Below are 19,441 nucleotides of genomic sequence, written 5' to 3' on the forward strand. Positions count from 1 at the left end.
ACCTATTGAGAGGCTTTGTCTTGCATTGTTCTTTTCAGCAATCAGGCTTCGACACTACATGTTACCCTCGTTCGTCCAAGTCATATCCAAAACCGATTTAGTTAAATACATGCTAACTTAGCCCATCATACGAGGCCGAATTGGAAAATGGACCATGGCGTTGTCTGAGTTCAAGTTTCAATATGTGTCTCAAAAGTCAGTCAAGGGCCAAGCATTGGCCGATTTTCTTGCTCATCACCCTTCGAATGAGTTTGAAGAAGCCGAGGAGGTTGATATTGGGAATATATATTTGGCTTCCATGACCAATAACCACTGGACCATGTATTTTGATGGGTCTAGTACTGAATTTTCAGCCGGAGCTGGTGTTGTCGTTGAAACGCCTGAAGGACAAAAGTTCCAGTTCGCCTTCCAATTAGACTTTACATGCACAAACAATCAGGCAGAATATGAGGCTCTTATTGTTGGTTTGGAGGTTCTCCAAGAGTTGGGAGCACGGCGAGTTCTGGTGTTCGGGGATTCTCAACTGGTCATTAACCAAATGAATAAGGAGTTCAAATGCACAAGCTGGGAACTTTTACCCTATCACGCTTTAGCCGACCAGCTCACCAACACGTTCGACCGGATCTCTTTCACCCACCTCCCAAGGGGACAGAACATGGAGGCCAATGAGATGGCCCAATTAGCCTCGGGGTTATGGATCCCCTAAGGAGACGACTCCCGAGTGATCAAGATTGCCAAACGTACCCTCCCAGCTTTAGAAGAGAGATGAGTCTCAGATGATGTTTTTGTTATCGACGTCAAGCCAGATGATTGGAGACTCCCCATTATCAAGTTCCACAAAAATCCTCAAGGTAATCATGATCGGAAGACTCGGTACTTGGCTGGACATTTCGTTATATACAAAGAAGCAGTATACCGCAAAAGCTCCGATGATCTACTCCTTTGTATAGGGGGGCAAGAGACTTTGGAAGTCATGAGAGATGTCCATGAGGGGATATGTGGTGCACACCAGGCCGGAATCAAAATGAGGTGGTTAATTCGAAGACATGGCTTCTACTGGCCAACAATTCTAAAGGATTGCATTGAATTCGCAAAGAGCTGCAAGAAATGTCAAATTCATGCACCTGTGCAAACTGCAAAGGGTTCCGGCCGACGTCCTCCATCCAATTGTTAAGCCATGGCCATTTCGAGGTTGGGCCATGGACATTATAGGGAGTATTAGACCACCATCATCAAAACAACACGTATGGATTTTGGTTGCCACTGATTATTTCACTAAATGGGTAGAGGCCAAACCATACATTACTATTTCAAGTCAGACAGTGATCAAGTTTGTGGAGGAAAACATTGTACACAGGTTTAGGATACCCGAAAGGGGTTCGGTTTTCATAGCCGAGGCAATGCATGAACTCACAGATAGTCTGGATATCAAGTTAACTCACTCGACACCTTACTATGCCCAAGCAAATGGTCAGGCCGAAGCCAGTAATAAAGGCATTATAAATATACTCAAGAAGATGGTTCAAGAGAATCCTAGAGATTGGCACAATCTGCTATCCGAGACATTGTGGGCTTTTCGGGCGTCCAAACGTACAGCCACAGGAACAACGCCTTTTGCACTAACGTATGGCCACAATGCTATGTTACCTGTCGAAGTGAAACTGAAATCACTTAGATTCGCTGCTCAAAATGAAATGGTGGCTGACGACTACACTCAGGCAGTGATTCAGGAACTTGAAGAACTTGACCAAGAGTGAATGGACGCTTACAACCGAATGGAAGCACAGAAAAAGGTTGTGGCTCGTGCATACAACAAGCGAGTTAAATCTAAATCATTTGTCGAGGAAGATTTAGTTTGGAAAGCCGTTTTGCCTATCAGAACTAATGATAGACGTTTCGGAAAATGGTCGCCAAGGTGGGAAGGCCCGTTTATCATCGATCAAGTGCTAGGAAAATGTGCATATAAACTTAGGGATCAAGATGGAGAGCTGCATGCAATGCCTATCAACAGGCAATTTCTTAAGAAATATTACCCCACGACATGGGAGATAAGGGAGCAAGAATCGTAATGTACTATCTATAGAACATCGGCCGAGTATTTGGGTTTGTAAAATTGGCCGCCTTTGTTATTTTGATGTTTTTATATGAACAACATTTTAGTGTCTTTTTACATCCCTTTACTCATATTTGTTGAAATTTACCTTTACTTTCGTTGGCCAAAGCTAAATAAGAGGTATCGGCCGAACCAACCATAATTGTGTTGGCTGAAGTCAAGTAATTATTTTGGCCGAGTTAAACAAGAAGTGTTGGCCGAGACGACTGAGGTAATCTCAGCCGAAGCAAGGTAATCTCTGCTGAAGTGAACAAGAGTTTCAGCCAAGCTCGAGTTGTTGATTTGGTTGACTAAAATGTTGAGTTTTTCGTTAGCCAAAGTTAAAATGTTGAGGTATCGGCCGAACCAACCATAATTGTGTTGGCCGAAGTCAAGTAATGTTGGCTGAGACGACTGAGGTAATCTTGGCCGAAGTGAGGCTAATCTCGGCCAAAGTGAACAAGAGTTTCAGCTGAGTTCAAGATGTTGATTTGGTCGAGCTCAAAATTAAAGTGCATGACAAGCAAAAAGACTTAGGTGGCCGAAATATATGAAGTCAAAAGAGGCCGAGTCAATTGACAAAATAGCGGCCGGGTGATCAATGGTCACATACACAAAATTAGCGTTTGAGTCATACAAAGAAGGTCTGCCAAACTCTACAAAAAACGTGTCAACTGGCTGAGTTACGAGCCTAGGCCATGTACAAAATATAAGCCGAGATGAATATCACATCATAGAGTAACTAATCAGTGGGCAAGAGTGACCGAAGAGCTTCTTTAACATCTTCTAAGTCTTGCATACCTTGGTCGACCTTTCGCTTCAAGATGCCCCTCTTCTTGTTATACGACTTGACCAATGACAGAATCAAGCTATACTTGGTGAGATCTTATTAGGGAACAATGGTTCGGATGGCGGCCGAAGTGACTTTGACTTGCTTTTCAGCTTTGGCCAGCTGCTTCCTCAAATCAAGCACTTTTTGCCTTCTCTCGTCCAAAGAAGTCTTCAACTTCTGGAGTTGGCCAAGATCGGTGGATTGGCGAATGCCATCGTACTCACTTTTCAGCTTCTCACCGGCTTCAAACTCTTTTTGGGCTTCTAGACAAGGAGAGAGACTAAAATTTACAATAGCCAAATGAGCATGAACTTCATAAGCCTCTACCTGACAGAAATGTTTGGCTAAAATAAGTACTTCAACCGCCTCTTTGAAAGAGAGAAAACTAGCCTCGGTCACTATTCTCACATCACAACCCAAAAACTGTCTGACCGTCTCAAGTGCCTTTTTGGTTTCAGCTGTTTTAAGTTTTTCCTCTTCGGGACTCGTGGTGTTGTCTAGAGTATTTAGGAATTAAAGTAGGTCCAAACCAAGATCACCCGCTGTATGATCCTAAGAAAAAATTGGAACTGAATTAATTTAGTTAAAGGCAAACCAGACTTGAAGTTACCAGGGCACTCACCACAAGCTCGGCCGAAGATGGAGCGCAAATGATAGCTTGCTCACTTTGACACATCCCGTCATTAGGAGGAGAGGTAAGTGTTCCGAACATAGGGGGATGTGGTTCAGTTTGGTTGAGAACAGCCAATTCTAGGGTTGTACTGCTTCGAGATTCTCCCACCTACACAGATAACAACGTTTCAAGTTGTTTCGTATATGATTTTGGAAAATTAAACACCAAGGCGGGATGAAATATTTTACCTAAACCAATGTCTGATGGATAAGTAGTGTTTCTCAACCACGTGCATCGGTGTCTTCAACATCCTTGGAAAAGTTGTTTGATATGGCAAGCTGTTGGCCGATGCTCGATGTGTTGTGAAGTTGGTTCTCACCCAAGTCCTGTGAAATGAAAGAAGTCAATAATCTCAGACAAGCAAGAAATGAAATCCAAGAAAGGAGTAGGGGAGGCTTACGTCCATGTCAATCTCAATCATGGAGTTTTCAAGTGGGGGCAAAGAGTGATAAATGCGGCCATCTCTTTATCAAAATAAAGGGAAGGTTCTTAGCCAAAGCACGAATCGTATAACCAAGTTGAGAGAGAAGCACACAACTCTAGATTAGGAACTTACCTCTTGATCGCCGCTTTCTGATTGAGCTTCTTCCGAAAAACCTTCGCTATCAGCCGAGTCCGCGCTTATAATCGAGGCGTCACCAGTTTCGGCCATATCCTCAATTTCAGACGTATTTTGGTTTTCAGCCAAAGCATCGTGGCCATCATCCATATTAGCCTCAAAAAATATGTCCTCGCTAACCATAGTGTCCGTCGGGTTTGTGACCGAATTCTCCACCACATAGGATGATTTCTTTGTTTTCTTGGCGTTTCGAGTATACCCCAATGTTGAGCCATGTTTCTTCGATGTTTGTCCTGAAGAGTTGCAACACATTAGAAGGAAAATATGTAAACAGAAATCGGAAAGATTGGTTTGAAGATTACCTTGTTTAGAGGATCCTTTGGTTGATTTTGACTTGCCATCAGATGCTTTCTTCTTACCATTACCTGGATCAAAGAGGTAAGAGATCAATATAAGGAAAAGTTGGTTCAAGATAGAACAATAAGCCAAAATAACTTACCTTCCTTGGGGCCTAGCAAGTTCGGAAGTCCTTGTAATGCAGCACGTTGGGTCCCAGCCAAGTCCTTTCCAAGATTTTTCATGATAAAAGTCGACCACCAAGCTTGGAAGTATGGGGTGGCTCTATGATCAAGACAACGAGGCTTTAGGCCGGACCTCTCAAACTTGCCAAATTGCTCCTCATAGTAGTTACCAACAGCCGAACACTGAGAAGTTCATGTGAACCCATCTCTCCATGACGAGAAGTGGTTTCTTGACATCAAGAATAAGGCCAGACAACTCTGTATGAAGCCAAGCTGACGTGCAACGAAATTGGGAAGATAAACCTCAACACCATACCGACCCACTGTACCTTTGAGGCCGTAGTTCAAGTCCTGAGGAATCAGAATACTTCCCCAAGATAGAATCACATCCAAGTCTAATTTCTTCTCCCATAGTGTTGATATGTCAATCGCAAGACAAGAAGGGTGATCTCGGCTGTAACATATGGCAAACTCATCCTTGGACATGCCTTTCTTTGAAGAGAAGAAACCAAAGCATTCCGCGGCCGAATGTGAATGAATGCCAAGGGGGATAATCTGACGACCAAGCGTCATGGTAGGGGCAAATGGAGGGCATGGTGGCCAAAGCTAATGGAAATAGATTTGTACCCACACCTGGAACATCCATAATGGTCCTCCAATGTCCAAATTCATATTATCAACCACCACATTGCGCAGAGTACGATAGAGGCGAGCTAGAACAAATGGTCCAAGAGCTAGGGGCATACCCGCACTTAGTGCTTCTGCAATACCAGCAAACTCTAAAGTGCACTTATTGGATTTGGCGCAAAATACAAACTTACAAAGCCAGTAGAGGAGGAAAGCTGCATGCTCATGTTGCTTGGGGGGTTGTCTCCTATTTTCTGTCACCTCTTCATCAACTGCATGTGTGGCATAGAAGGTGCTATAGTTGAGTAATTGTTTTGCCTTAGCATCTGCCTCATCTGTAGCCTTCTTGTCATTTTTGACCGCTTGGGGCTTCAAGCTAGTGTGGAAGGAAGTCAGAAATTTGGCAGTGGTACAAACCGCTACACCATTTGGCCGAAACCCAAATATTGCAGCCATGTCTAACAAGGTAGGGGTCATTGGGCCAAGAGGCAGGTTGATGGTGTTGGTGGCAGATGACCAGAAGCATAAACTAGCTGCAAGAAGAGGCCGGTCCATTTGAATCTCTTGTTCAGTCATCTTTATGCTATCATATATTCCATATTTTTTCCAATCTTGGCCAAAGAAATGCTCCATCCTTGGCACCCATTTCGTCCACTCAGGCGTCAGTTTAGGCCAAATTTGAGGAAGCTTCAATTCAATACTCCATGTGGACCAACTAGCTCCGTGTGTGAGACAAGATGTATCAACTAACGAACTTTCTAGAACCTCTTTGACGGCCGATGGCATGCCCGCACCGTAATGCGGCCCTAGTATACATTCTCCTTGCGGCTCTTTATTTTTCGTCAACCGACAAACCACGGGTCTCTGAAGTGTGTCTTTGGAAGCATCAAAAGCCTTCATAAACTTGGTTGCAAATTCGGCCGATTTTATTTTTATTGCATCACTACCCTCTGACCCGGCCTCATGTTCTGAAGCATCATCAGCCATAGGACACTTCGTTTTGTGACCAAAAGACTTCCCCGGACCTGTTCTAAAAAAAAAAAAAAAAATCATCACAATCAGTGCATGACAAATTTCGCTCTATGTTGACACAGAGACCAAAATCTGCAGTTTGTTCAAAATTCAAATTGAGTTTACTCTTTTGGACACAAGACCATTGGCCAGTCAATTTGAGTTGGGATTCAAGGATTTACGCTTCTCTTCCTATCATCAGTAAACGCTAATCTGGTGGGTACCCGTTGTTTATTGTCAACAAAAAGGACATAAGCAATGCAACAATGGCAAGTGGTAATTGGTAAATTCAATTAAAGGCTGCACCTTCAGTGATATGGCAACACAGCAATCAGTCCTCTGTAAGAGCACGATAGAAAGTATTCTAAGTTTTGAAGTCGCCAGCAAAATGAACCATAATCTGGGGTTTAAAATTCCAAGACAAGATATGTGAATCTCAGGGCTAATTACTCATCAAATGCAAGCAGAAGCACAATTCATTGCAAGTATTACACATCATTCTTAATTTGGAGAAGTTCACATGTAGCTATCAACACTGGTTAAAGGTTGGACTCTTCAAATCTTTAAATTTAGATAGCAGGTAAACATGATGTTCAAAAGTAAGAAAATATGCAGAAAAATGGGAAAGGAGCAAAGAGCTTGTTGCCGTAAATTCAAGTCCCCAGTGAGCATATTCGCAAAATCAAGAAGTGATAAAAGCCGCTTACCTCAGGAGAAGGGGGAATTGTGAATAATTTGAAGCTAAACCGGAGCCCTGCCCCGACCGTAACCCACCTTGTAGCATGCCTGAAACCAGACCATGAACCACTACCAAGACCACCAGCGTACAGTTCGTTCATAAAATAGACGGACCGCAAGAAGAAAACTCGTCTGGGCTTATTGGATTGCCTAGATCAGGTTCATGGATCCTTCAGTCGAGACATGAATTGTTTGTCTGCTCTGTGTGGTGAGGGAATTTTGAATTTTAAGGGTGCTTAGAAAGATCTGAACTTGAAAGATAGAAGTATGCTCGAAAGGAGTGAAGTTATTCTGGGACGGCTGGCCTATGTTATCCAATCATGCCCCATATATATATATATATATATATATATATATATATATATATATATATACAGATCTTATCCAGAGTGAGGCATCGCTTTGAAATTTCAGAGCGAGGTTAGGATTTAGGGTCAATTTTCGGTCGCATATCCACATCTCAACCGTTTAGTTTTTAGGTACTAATGTATAGATCATCTCTGCAAAATTTCAACGAAATTAATGGTCTTTAAGGTATCTAACTCGCTTAAACCAATGGACGAACTGAATCTGTCCAACCTGAACCGTACTAGCTTTAAGGTAGTTATCAATGCCTTAACGACCATCAATTTGGCTGAAATTTTGCAGAGATGATCTATACATTAGTACCTAGAAACTGAACGGTTGAGATGTGGATATGCGACCGAAAAGTGACCCTAAACCCTAACCTCGCTCTGAAATTTCAAAGCGATGCCTCGCTCTGGATAGGATCTGTATATATATATATATATATATATATATATAATACATATGTATATAGTATATAATAGAATAATATATAATCTGGGGATGATAAAATGTTTATATTTATATATATATGTGTGTGTGTGTGTGCATACATATACATATATATATATATATATATTAACTACAATTGTAAGGACTCTGACACTCCACCGAAACAAGACTTAGTCAATTCAACTAAGTTTTGAAGTTTAGATACGTTGGCCAAGGATGGTGGTCTCGGCCTTATTTGCAATTGGGGTGTTTCGGCCGAATTTGCAACTTGGGTGTCTCGGCCGAAATTGCCATTTGGACATCTCAGCTCAAATTTCAAATCCAGATGTCTCGGCCGAGTCCTTTAGTTACGGGTGGTTTGGTTAAGTTTACTAGCTTGGCATAACTCGGTTGAAAAGTTTGGATTTTCTTGCCTTGCCAGATGGCCTTTAACAAAAGTAGCACAAGTTGGCCGCGTTTTCGGCCTTATTCAGTCTCATAACACTCGGTTTAAGAGGCGAGACTCATGAGACTGGGGGGGGGGGGGGGGGGGGGGGCAATGTTTGGACCAGAATGTAGCAACTTCTATCTTAAGCTATTTGGAGAGTCGGCCGAACAAACGACAGGTCATTCGTTTGTCGAACGTGTCGTTTGGCCAAGGTAACAGTTTGTGAATCATATAACTGAGATGAATGCGTTGTTTGGCCGCCTGGACGAAATTTGATCCTTTGGTTAGAAAATGGGCCACTCCGCCAAGCTATTAGACGTTCCAAATGAGAAATGGGTGAATGTACAAACAGGCCTAGAAGAGGACTAAGAGAGCTCGGCCAAACCCAAGCGATAAGTTCAGCCGAGAAATCATTCAAGGAAGGAATCCTCAAAAGGAAAAAGTTCGAATCAATTATGGATTTCGATTGTGAAGATTTCATATATCAGCCAGGCCAGGATTTTATGAGACAAATCAATCCTAGAAGGAAGGATAATCCTACTTTATTTCCACGTCTTGGAGGACAAGCTAGTTAGGGTTTCTGACTTGTATATATAGCACATTGTAACTCATTGTAAAAGGTCCTGCACCACACAAACAAATCAATATACAAGTTTTACTCTCAAACTTTTCTCTTGCTATCTCATAGGTACTTTACCTTCTATTCAACTTTCATAACTTGTTTTCATTTCTAGTTTTCTTTTTTCTATTTCGATTCAGTACTTTACATTCAAGCACCTTACTTTCTTGTTTCATTTACTTTATATGCACTTTACTTTTCGCACTTAGGAGTAGTTCATAACGTAGAATTATCATCCATTGATCTCTTTCGGCCAGTCGGGATTGGATCGATGTGATTTGCTATTCACACACATATCATCTCACAAAATTTTGACAATCGAATCCACTTCACCTTTGTCTTTACCGTGATTTGCGAGTACCTTCACCCGGTATACCTCTCGCTTGTCACCCGAACCTTTGAGTTTACCCAAGAAGTGAATGTGATAGAAGATCCCGATCAGGATTGATGCCTAACTGAAGTCCTTGCAACAGAGGCATTAGAACTCAACGGCCGAGAGGGTTCCTTCCTCGGTCAACAATCATTTGATAAGAAGTCAGATACAAGCGCAAATCAGATATGAACCTCGCTCAGCCATTCGGCCGCGAGTTGGCACGCTGTGCAATTTCAGAAGGACGATTCAACCGCAAGTCCCACGGCCCTCATTTCTGCCGAATGATTTTGAGGCAAACATCTTTCCAAAAGATGTTTGCCTCAAAATCGTCTCGGCTCAAATTAGTAGCTGAGGGATTTGAAGTCCAATTGTCCTTCTTGATACGCAGGCGTGCCAACTCGCGGCCAATTGGCCAAGCGAGGTTTTGATAAGATTTGCGCTTGATCTGACTTCTTTCAAGTGACTGTGGGCCGAGGAAGGAACCGTCTCAGCCATTGGGTTCTCTTGCCTTTGTTGCAAGGACTTTCGGCGTCTTCACCGATGCTGCTTCTCTTTTTTATTTTTTGATATAGGTTGCAGAAAGTAAAGTGCGAAAAGTGAAAGAGCAAGAATCTAAATGCGAATTAATTAAATTGCATGAAATTTAAAGAGACTGAAGAGTAAATTGCAGTAAACATAAAGTGCGGAAGGTAAAGAAAGCGATAAAAATTAAAGTAGGCTAGAGAAAGAATGAAAAGATTGATATTGTAGAGAATTTGATGTATTGATTTTGAGTTGTGTTGGTCGGGGACCTCTTACAATGAGCTAAATGCCTCCTATTTATACTATTACAAACATAACATTTAGGAAAGAAAATACAATTAGGCGTAATAAATTTCTTAATCGCACCATAATTGCATTCTTGTTGCAGCGCCATTATATTGATTTGTTCTTAAACATGCAATATTCTCTCTAACGCCTTCAAACTCAATAAAGTCTCGGCATTAATTATTCCAAAGAATAATTATCGCCTTTATTTCCTTCCCTTCTCATTTCTTCTCCAAAAGTTAATATCTAATAAAATCTCATAAATATGAAATTTATTGAGATATAATCTGTAAAAGCACCATATTTTCCTCATCTATCGGCCAAATATTTTATGGGCCGATTTACCAAAATTGGGTACAAACATAGCTCCCCCCATTTCCTTGAGCCTCGGCAAAAGTCGCCGAGTGGTTAAGGAAATGTATGCAAATTAAACTTGAAAATCTTCTCAACCGATGTCATGCATAATGAATTATGATAGAAAGAGCATCGTTTGTAGCATCTATATAAGTCCCAGCCCATTTAAAGCTTCTAACCAAAAATATAAATTTGGTCTTCATGGCTTAAACCTTCACTGATGATATGGTGAGGAAATTGGTATAATTAGAATCTGAAAATGCATCTTTTCTGGTCATTTAAATTAAATGGCCCTTTAATTACTAGACCACATAATCCACCCAAACTTACATCTCATGACCACCAGTAAATACTTAGCAACTTTAATGAAGCTCCTTAAACAATTAGGCACTCAGCCAAAATGAAGCCGATAACGAATATTATGGGTTAAAACACAAGCATTCTTTCCAAGCACACTTTCTTGCCTCTTTCCTGTGTCGTCTTCTTTTTTTTTTCCTTTTTTTTTTTTTTGCAGATTCTAAAGAAGAAAAAAAATTATGGCTGTTATGGAGGCGGCCAACGATGCTTTATCGCAAATTTGGAAACTTCTTTGTTTTCGGCCTTTGGTTCAAGCCTCTGGAGGCTGTGAAGCATTAAACTTAAACCCCATGTAGTAGGTTCTTGTTCTCTGGCTATTATGTAGGCCGAATTTTCAAGCTCTGCATATGTACTTGAATTACCAACTTCGGCTTCTACTTCAAATTTAGCCGATTGTGATTTTTCGAAGTTGGCTTTATTATTGACAACCATGTCAAAGTGTACAACCTCCTCACTTAAATAATCAACCTCTTGATGGTGTTTTAGCCCTCTGAGTAGAACAAAGCCATGAATTGGCTCGTCTTCTTCATATATATCATCAATAGGCTCAATGTCGAGATCAAATTTGGGCTTACCATCTAGAGAAAAATCAACCTCCTTGTCAAAACTGCAACCATATTGGGGTTGTGTTTTGGATGTTTGTAAATTCCATGCGGCGTGGCTATTGAAGTCAAGAAAACTTTGTACGCAGCATAGCTGTATCTCCCATTAACACCATATATTGAACTTGAGCCGTTTAGATTCAGCTCGAAGAAACTCATTTGTGAAAACACCTAATACATTAGTATCCCACCGGGCGTGCCAAAAGATGTTTGCCTCAAAATCTTCTTGGCCGAAATGAGGGCCGAGGGACTTGCGATTGAATCGTCCTTCTGAAATTGTGCGGGCGTGCCAACTCACGGCCGAATGGCTGAGTGAGGTTCAGATCTGATTTGCGCTTGTATCTGACTTCTTATCAAATCATTGTTGACTGAGGAAGGAACCCTCTCAGCCGTTGAGTTCGGATGCCTCTGTTGCAAGGACTTTGGTTAGGCGTCAATCCTGACCGGGATCTTCTATCACATTCACTTCTTGGGTAAACTCAAAGGTTCGGGTGACAAGCGAGAGGTCTACCGGGTGAAGGTACTCGCAAATCACGGTAAAGACAAAGGTGAAGTGGATTCGATTGTCAAAACTTTGTGAGATGATATGTGTGTGAATAGCAAATCACATCGATCCAATTCCGACTGGCCGAAAGAGATCAATGGATGATAATTCTACGTTATGAACTACTCCTAAGTGCGAAAAATAAAGTGCATATAAAGTAAATGAAACAAGAAAGTAAGGTGCTTGAATGTAAAGTACTGAATCGAAATAGAAAAAAGAAAACTAGAAATGAAAACAAGTTATGAAAGTTGAATCGAAGGTAAAGTACCTATGAGATAGCAAGAGAAAAGTTTGAAAGTAAAAGTTGTATATTGATTTGTTTGTGTGGTGCAGGACCTTTTACAATGAGTTACAATGTGCTATATATACAAGTCAGAAACCCTAACTAGCTTGTCCTCCAAGACGTGGAAATAAAGTAGGATTCTCCTTCCTTCTAGGATTGATTTGTCTCATAAAATTCTGGCCTGGCTGATATATGAAATCTTCACAATCGAAATCCATAATTGATTCGAACTTTTTCCTTTTGAGGATTCCTTCCTTGAATGACTTCTCGGCCAAACTTATCGCTTGGGTTTGGCCGAGCTCTCCTAGTCCTCTTCTAGGCCTGTTTGTACATTCACCCATTTCTCATTTGGAACGTCTAATAGCTTGGCGGAGTGGCCCATTTTCTAACCAAAGTATCAAATTTCGGCCAAGCGGCCGAACGACGCACTCATCTCAGTTATATGATTCGCAAACTGTTACCTTGGCCAAACGACACGTTCGATTCGAACGAATGACCTATCGTTTGTTCGGCCGACTCTCCAAATAGCTTAAGATAGAAGTTGCTAAATTCAGGTCCAAACAGTAGCAGAATCTCAGCCAAAACAGGTTGGATTTCTAATTCCTAATGTTGTTTCTGCGATCTGTTTATGTGATGTGATATGTGAGGTACAAGTTTATATGTGATTGGTCTTTCAAAGACCTTGAGAATTTAAGATGCTGTGGTACTATTTAGCTTCCAGTCTTTTTATGAACAAAAGTAACTGTTGCTAAGATGACAGTAAACGAAATATGATTTATACCTTTCAATTACGACACTATAATGTAATTGACCATCCATCACATTCTTTTTCTGAAAGGTAGAAATGTGTCTTTGAATCAAGTCTTACGAATTTGTCATATGGAAAGCATGAAATATGCATTTGATGATGCTGTAAGAAATTTTTTTGTGTTGAAGGATATCGACATAATGTGTGCCTCTACAAACTAGGGTTTAGAGTTGTAATAGGAATGTGTTCTAGGTATTCAATTGTAATCAGATTCTATTACCTTTTGGGTACCTTGTAACTCCCTATTTAAAGGGCTCATATTATCAATAATAAACACAATTCCATTCTCCTACAACACGTTATCAGCACGTATTCTAACCCTAGCCCAAAAGAAAAAAGAAAAAAAAAACCTAAAACTATCTCTCACAAAATCTGCCGCAAGTCCTCTCCTCCCTAAACCCTAGCTCGGCCAGCACGCCCCTGCACGCTTCCTGCAATCCCCACGGCATCCTGCAGCCTCCAGCCACCTCCCTACAGCCCGCGCTGCACACCAGCCCTCAGCCCAGCACGCCCCTGCCACAATACACTGCCCTGCAGCGTCCAGCCACCTCCGCACCAGCCCGCGCTGCACACCGCTCCTGCAGCCCTGCGCACCAGCCCACCTACAGCTCTGCGCTCCAGCACGCAGCCCAGTGTCCCCCCCGCGAAGCTGCTGCCTGCCTTGCAGTTTCTGCCTCGCCACCTGCAGATTAGGAGGAGGAAGAACAGAGGAAAGAAAGAAGAAGAAGATGCGAAGGAAAAGAAAGAAGAAAAAAAGATAAGGGACCCAGCCCAAGAGAAAAAAAAAAAGAAAAAAAAGAAGGGACCCGGCCGGCCCAGAAAAACAGAGAAAGAAAAGAAAAAAAGAGAGGAAAGCCCAAAGAACAGACGACCCAGGAAAAAACACGCCTGCTCCAACACGCGCGTGTCTTCAAGCCAAGAACAATCACGTAAGTTTTTATAATTAAGGTTGCTACTTTCTTGTATTTAAATTCCCTTTATTTTCTGCAGATTATTGGAATATATGTTGTCAAATGGTTTTGAATATTTAACAAAGCGAAATTGTGGGGATTCACGCTTAACGAACTAAAAGTGTTTGTATGGATTAAGAGTGTCCATAATTAAACGAACTAAGAGCATTCGTGTGAACTAAGAGTGTTCACAATGCTTGGACTAAGAGCGTCCGTAAGCATTAAATTGTGACCATATTAAAATATTATTGTTTGGTCTAATCCAAAAGAGATTCTTGGAAATTGATTTCTTGGTAGCATAGCTCGGAAATCTTATTGTTTTAGTTTTCGTGGAAGTTTAACTCCGAAACTAATATATCTTCTCTTCTTATTTTCAGGATGTCGAATGAACCTAGACTCGACTTTCCCATGTTGACTCAACAGGCTCGGATTACCACAGTTGGGTAACCGATGTTGAGAACCATCTCACTTCAAAGGGAATATTACCCATAATCCAGGCACCTAACCCGGATCTTGTGTTTGTGCAAACACCTACAAAGCATGCTCAAGCAGTTATCTTGATGCGACGCCATATGGACAAGGCACTCAGATTGGAGTATATGTCGATCAAGAATGCAAGAGAGCTATGGGTAGTGCAAGAGTGATTTGGCAATGTCCAAGATTCCCTCCTCCCTGACTTGAAGGTTCAATGGAACAATCTGCGCTTTGCTGATTTCAAGTCTGTTGCTGAATATAATTCAGAAGCTCTTCGCATACAGTCCATGTTCAGGTTTTGTGGACAACCTGTCACAAAGCAAGAGCTAATTGAGAAAACTCTCTCCACCTTCCTCATTTCAGCCATTGTGGTATCAAAGCAATACCGTACTGAAGTCAATGCTGGACGGATCACGAGGTTTCATCAGCTTATCAATGTTATATCTGTAGCTGAGAAACATGATAACATACTCGTGAGGAATTATAATTCAAGGCCCATTGGAACTCAGAGCGTTCATGAGGCGAATTATAATGCACCCAAAGGAGGACGCAAGGAGCGGTACCCTAAAAATGGGGGATATGAGGGACGTATGGGCCCATATAACTGCCCTAACCAGGAAGGAAATAGCAAGTTTGGTGTGGATACACGTGGTGGTAATGCCACACGTGGGAGAGGGGGTCGTGGTATCCCTAGCCGTAATGGTGGCACCAACCCTCCTAGGGAACGCCCGCAACTTGCACAACGTGCACCTCAATTAAAGGGAGGCAACCACAATGATGTGTGTCATCGATGTGGATCAATTGAGCATTGGTTCAAGCAATGCAAGGCAAGCGAGGAACTAGCTGAAAGATACAGGGCATACAGGGACCTGAGAGAGCAAGAAGTGTACCTTGCAGAAGAAGAAGAAGACGGTGGAGATGTCAATCTCACCATAGAGGACTTCAAAGCTGAAGATAAAGTGCACAAGGATGCAACAGACTTTGATTAGATTAGTCCTTTTATTTTTTCCAAGAACTTTTGTAATGGCAATATGCCTTGGTCAATAAATGACAATTGTATTAACTCTTTCTTATGTGGCGGACCCAATAAAATGTGATGTCTAGGAAAGTTATTGAGATTATTGATACTTAAGAGAGCCTTGCTCCACCAACATCTCTCTCTACTTTCCTGGTCATATTTGATTGGAGTTACCAAACGGATAGAGTGACTACAATGTGTCTTAGTTTGATTTTATTTTGGATTAGATTTTGGAAACTTTGATGTAATCATTGGCTATTAATAAAGTGTCAATTCTTTTACTTAATGTCTTGGACATACCTTAATTCGGACTTTATTATATAAGAGCCAATGGTTTTCAAGTGGAAACACATTATGAGAATGGACAGAGTTCCTTTGCATCACCTCTAATGACTACGAACATAAACGAGTATTAGAGAAACTTATGTGTCGCTCTAGTGGGTTGTATGCAACCACTATTTGAGTTATTGAATCCAACCATGTCATGAGAGACGACTTATGGGATTCTGACACATATAGGCTTTGGCATGATGATCCGTGTATTAAAGACTTTACACAAACATCCATTTTCAGAACGAAGAGAAGTAAGAACCAAGAATTGGTTCGAGGAGCTGCACATGCGCCTCATGGCGCCATGATTGTGCAAAGACCGGCCACACATGGCAGGCGCCGCCTACCCCCTGCGGAAAATATATGGCATTGATGCCATAAACCCTTATTCATCTCCTCTCCCTACTTCTGAAGTCCATTGTGACATTGTGGCTTAACCAAAACCTTCATTGGTTGATTATAAGGCCCATGTTTTGTTCTGTAAAGCCTGTTATTTAGGATTGAGACCATCCTATGCAAAGGAGATTGAGGAAATAATTCCATTCTTACAAAGAATCTAAGGGAATTATGTGGATTTGATCAACCAACTTGCGGACCGTATAGATGTTTTATGGTGTTGGTTGATACGCAAACACACTGATCACGTGTTGTGCCATTATCCACTCATAATGCTGCTTATACTACACTCCTAGCACATAACATATGGCTACGGGTTCACTATCCAGATCATCTCATTCAGTCAATTTGACTTGATAATGCTAGAGAGTTTACATCGAAAATTTTTGATGACTATTGCATATCATTGGGTATTGATATCAAGTATCATATTCCCATGTACACACCCAATTGGTCTCACGGAAAAGCCACCGTTAAATGACTACGATGGTAGCCCAGACATTGGTAATGCGCACCAATTTTTCCGTTTGGGTTATGCAATATCGCATGCAGCTATACTAATTCGTCTACGACTCATAGCAGCCACTCAACCTTTATTTGCGTTACAACTAGTGACTGGTTCGAGTCTAATATCTCGTACTTATGCATATTTGAGTGTGCGGTTCATGTGCCAATTGCGCCGCCACAGCGCATCAACATGAGTCATTGCAACGAATGCATATATATATTTATTGGACATGAGTGTCCAACTCTAAGTCCACCATGTAGAACCCTTGACAGGCGATCTCTATTTCGCTGGATTTGCGAATTGTCACTTTGATGAGATAGTCTTCCGGTCGTTAGGGGGAGACAGTCTTCTCGTCGTTCCTATTGAACGTCAATGTTCAACAGGAACGATAGGAATTGTCGTGGTCTGTCCCCACTATGTCTCATCTTGATCCCCCAAAAGTGACGAGATCACATATACCTGCTGCAAACATGCCTGCAAGGATTGATATCCCCACAAGAGGACATGGTGCCACCCAGAGAAGATGGGTACGGCAACACACCATGGATGATGGTATGGTGACGCCACAAAGATGGCATAATGGAGTCATAGGCCATGGGTTCCGCTAGAGAGAGTAGGAGACTCATAGGTTCGATGGATTCTCGCCCTAAGAAGAGAGCGAGTTTGGCACAACTTGATCCATTGATCATTGATACTCAAAATCCGTCTCATGAGAATATTTTGGATTGTGGTTATGTCTAAGAGACATCGTTAGGGGACGCCTCAATGTTAGAACCAATTCCTAAGAATATAGAGATCTCTACGAACTACACTAGTGTACATGAGGACGTGGAATTGTTGAGACCAATGACATCGAACCTTACTCCGTTGAAGAATGCCAACATAGAGAAAATTGGCCTAAATGGAAAGATGCGATCCAGGTTGAATTGGATTCACTAACGAAGAGGAAGGATTTCGGGCCTGAGATGCCAACACCTCCTAACATAAAACCTATTGACATTAATAGGTCTTCGTTAGATAGCGTGATGAGAAAAAGAGATGGTAATCTCGCCTTATGGCGCAAGGTTTCTCACAACGCCCTGGAATCGACTACGAGAAGACATATTCTCTCGTAATGGATGTCATTGTACTCCACTACCTTGTCAGTTTGGTAGTTTTCAAATAACTGAACATGCAGCTTACAGATGTGGTCACTACGTATCTCTATGGGGATCTAGATACGGAATATAATGAAGGTTCTTGTGGGCTTCATTTACCCAAGTCAAGTGGCTCTAGACCACGGAGCGTATTTGCAACGAGGTTGAAATGCTCACTAAAATGACTACTTGATTGGGAAGGGATATGATGAACTATGCACCTGCGTTTTCATGACAAGTTCTGGATTTGCAATTGTCGCGGTTCATGTTGATAAACATAATTGGAACCCTTGAGAGTTAAGGGAAACCGCTGAACACCTGAAATCCGAGTTTGAGATGAAGGACCTTGGGAGAACACGGTATTGTCTAGATTTAGAACTTGTATACCGTGTCAATAAATGCTTTGCATTTTGATAAAGTCAAAGATGCACTCCCAGGGTCATCCGTAGTCTTGACCCTAAAAGGGATCCGTTTCGTCCCAGGGATGATGACGAAGACGTGTTAATAGCGGAAGTGCTTACTTATGTACAATAGGCGCATTATTGTACTTAGCACAATACAAGACCGGACACCTCAATTATTATGAACTTGTTGGCTAGACATAGCCCCGCGCCAACGCAACGCCATTAGATTGGTATAAAGGCAATCTTTCGATATTTGAGAGATACAATTGATATGGGCTTGTTCTATCCCTGCAGAGAAAAGAGATGACAGAAGTGTGGGATCGGACCCCACAAGGCAAAATGCCACCTTCCGTGCTCCTCCTCCCCTCCATCAAAATGACAACAAGCATTTCTAAATATTGAAGTGAACCAAATCTGATCAGAGGATAATGTAGCGGACTTATTTACTAAGTCGTTACCAAAATCCACCTTCGAGAAACATGTGAAGAGCATCGGATTGAGAAAGTTATCCGAACTCCCATGATTGTAGCAATCAGGGGGAGATATTGACATCAGGGGGAGGCATGATGTCTACATGTTCGATCTCGAAAAGTGAAGGACCTGTTGTGCTCTTTTTGTCCTTCGACTAGGGTTATTTTTGTCCCACAGGGTTTTTGTTACCTGGCAAGGTTTTTAACGAGGCAACAATCAAAGCGTCATCACCAAGTTTGAGCGGCACAGGGGGAGTGTTGAAGGATATCGACATAATGTGTGCCTCTACAAACTAGGGTTTAGAGTTGTAATAAGAATGTGTTCTAGGTATTCAATTGTAATCAGATTCTATTACCTTTTGGGTACCTTGTAACTCCCTATTTAAAGGGCTCTTATTATCAATAATAAACACAATTCCATTCTCCTACAACAGTTTGGTGAACTGCAGATGCAAAAATTCAAAAAATTAGTAATTTTTCTTCCTCTAGATGGGAGATTAACAGTCTACAAACTATTTGTATGTCCCAAATCTGTGTACATTTCCTTTCGCTGATTTCGACTACCAAATAATATGAAATTGAGGAATATCTTAAACCTTTTTAGCAATGTCACGGTCGAGTCTTATTCAGGCCGATATCACATATATCCCATTCGTTGACTGCTCAAAACCACTTAATTGTCAGATAAACATATCTTGAATCATCTAACACAAAATGTATATGCAGGGGC

At 41.6% G+C, this 19,441-nt stretch overlaps 1 protein-coding gene and 1 long non-coding RNA gene across 2 annotated transcripts; one reads left to right on the forward strand and one right to left on the reverse strand.

The window, feature by feature from the left end:
- The first annotated feature begins 154 nt into the window (after positions 1 to 154).
- Positions 155 to 706, forward strand: LOC112204012 (uncharacterized protein Mb2253c-like). Its single transcript, XM_024344899.1, has one exon. The coding sequence runs from the start codon at positions 155 to 157 to the stop codon at positions 704 to 706; it is 552 nt and encodes a 183-aa protein (XP_024200667.1).
- A 2,701-nt stretch (positions 707 to 3,407) lies between these two features.
- Positions 3,408 to 3,701, reverse strand: LOC121053166. The gene is made up of 2 exons (XR_005810944.1): positions 3,547 to 3,701; positions 3,408 to 3,476 (listed from the first exon to the last, which is right to left on the reverse strand). It is a non-coding gene; the product is annotated as an uncharacterized LOC121053166 (long non-coding RNA).
- Positions 3,702 to 19,441: the final 15,740 nt, after the last annotated feature.

The sequence above is a fragment of the Rosa chinensis genome, chromosome 5 (genome assembly GCF_002994745.2).
Source record: "Rosa chinensis cultivar Old Blush chromosome 5, RchiOBHm-V2, whole genome shotgun sequence".
In the NCBI taxonomy this organism is placed as follows: Eukaryota; Viridiplantae; Streptophyta; class Magnoliopsida; order Rosales; family Rosaceae; genus Rosa; species Rosa chinensis.

What these genes read in the sequence shown, in the direction of transcription:
- LOC112204012 (XM_024344899.1), top strand. Translation starts at nt 155, where the DNA reads ATGGCGTTGTCTGAGTTCAAGTTTCAATATGTGTCTCAAAAGTCAGTC.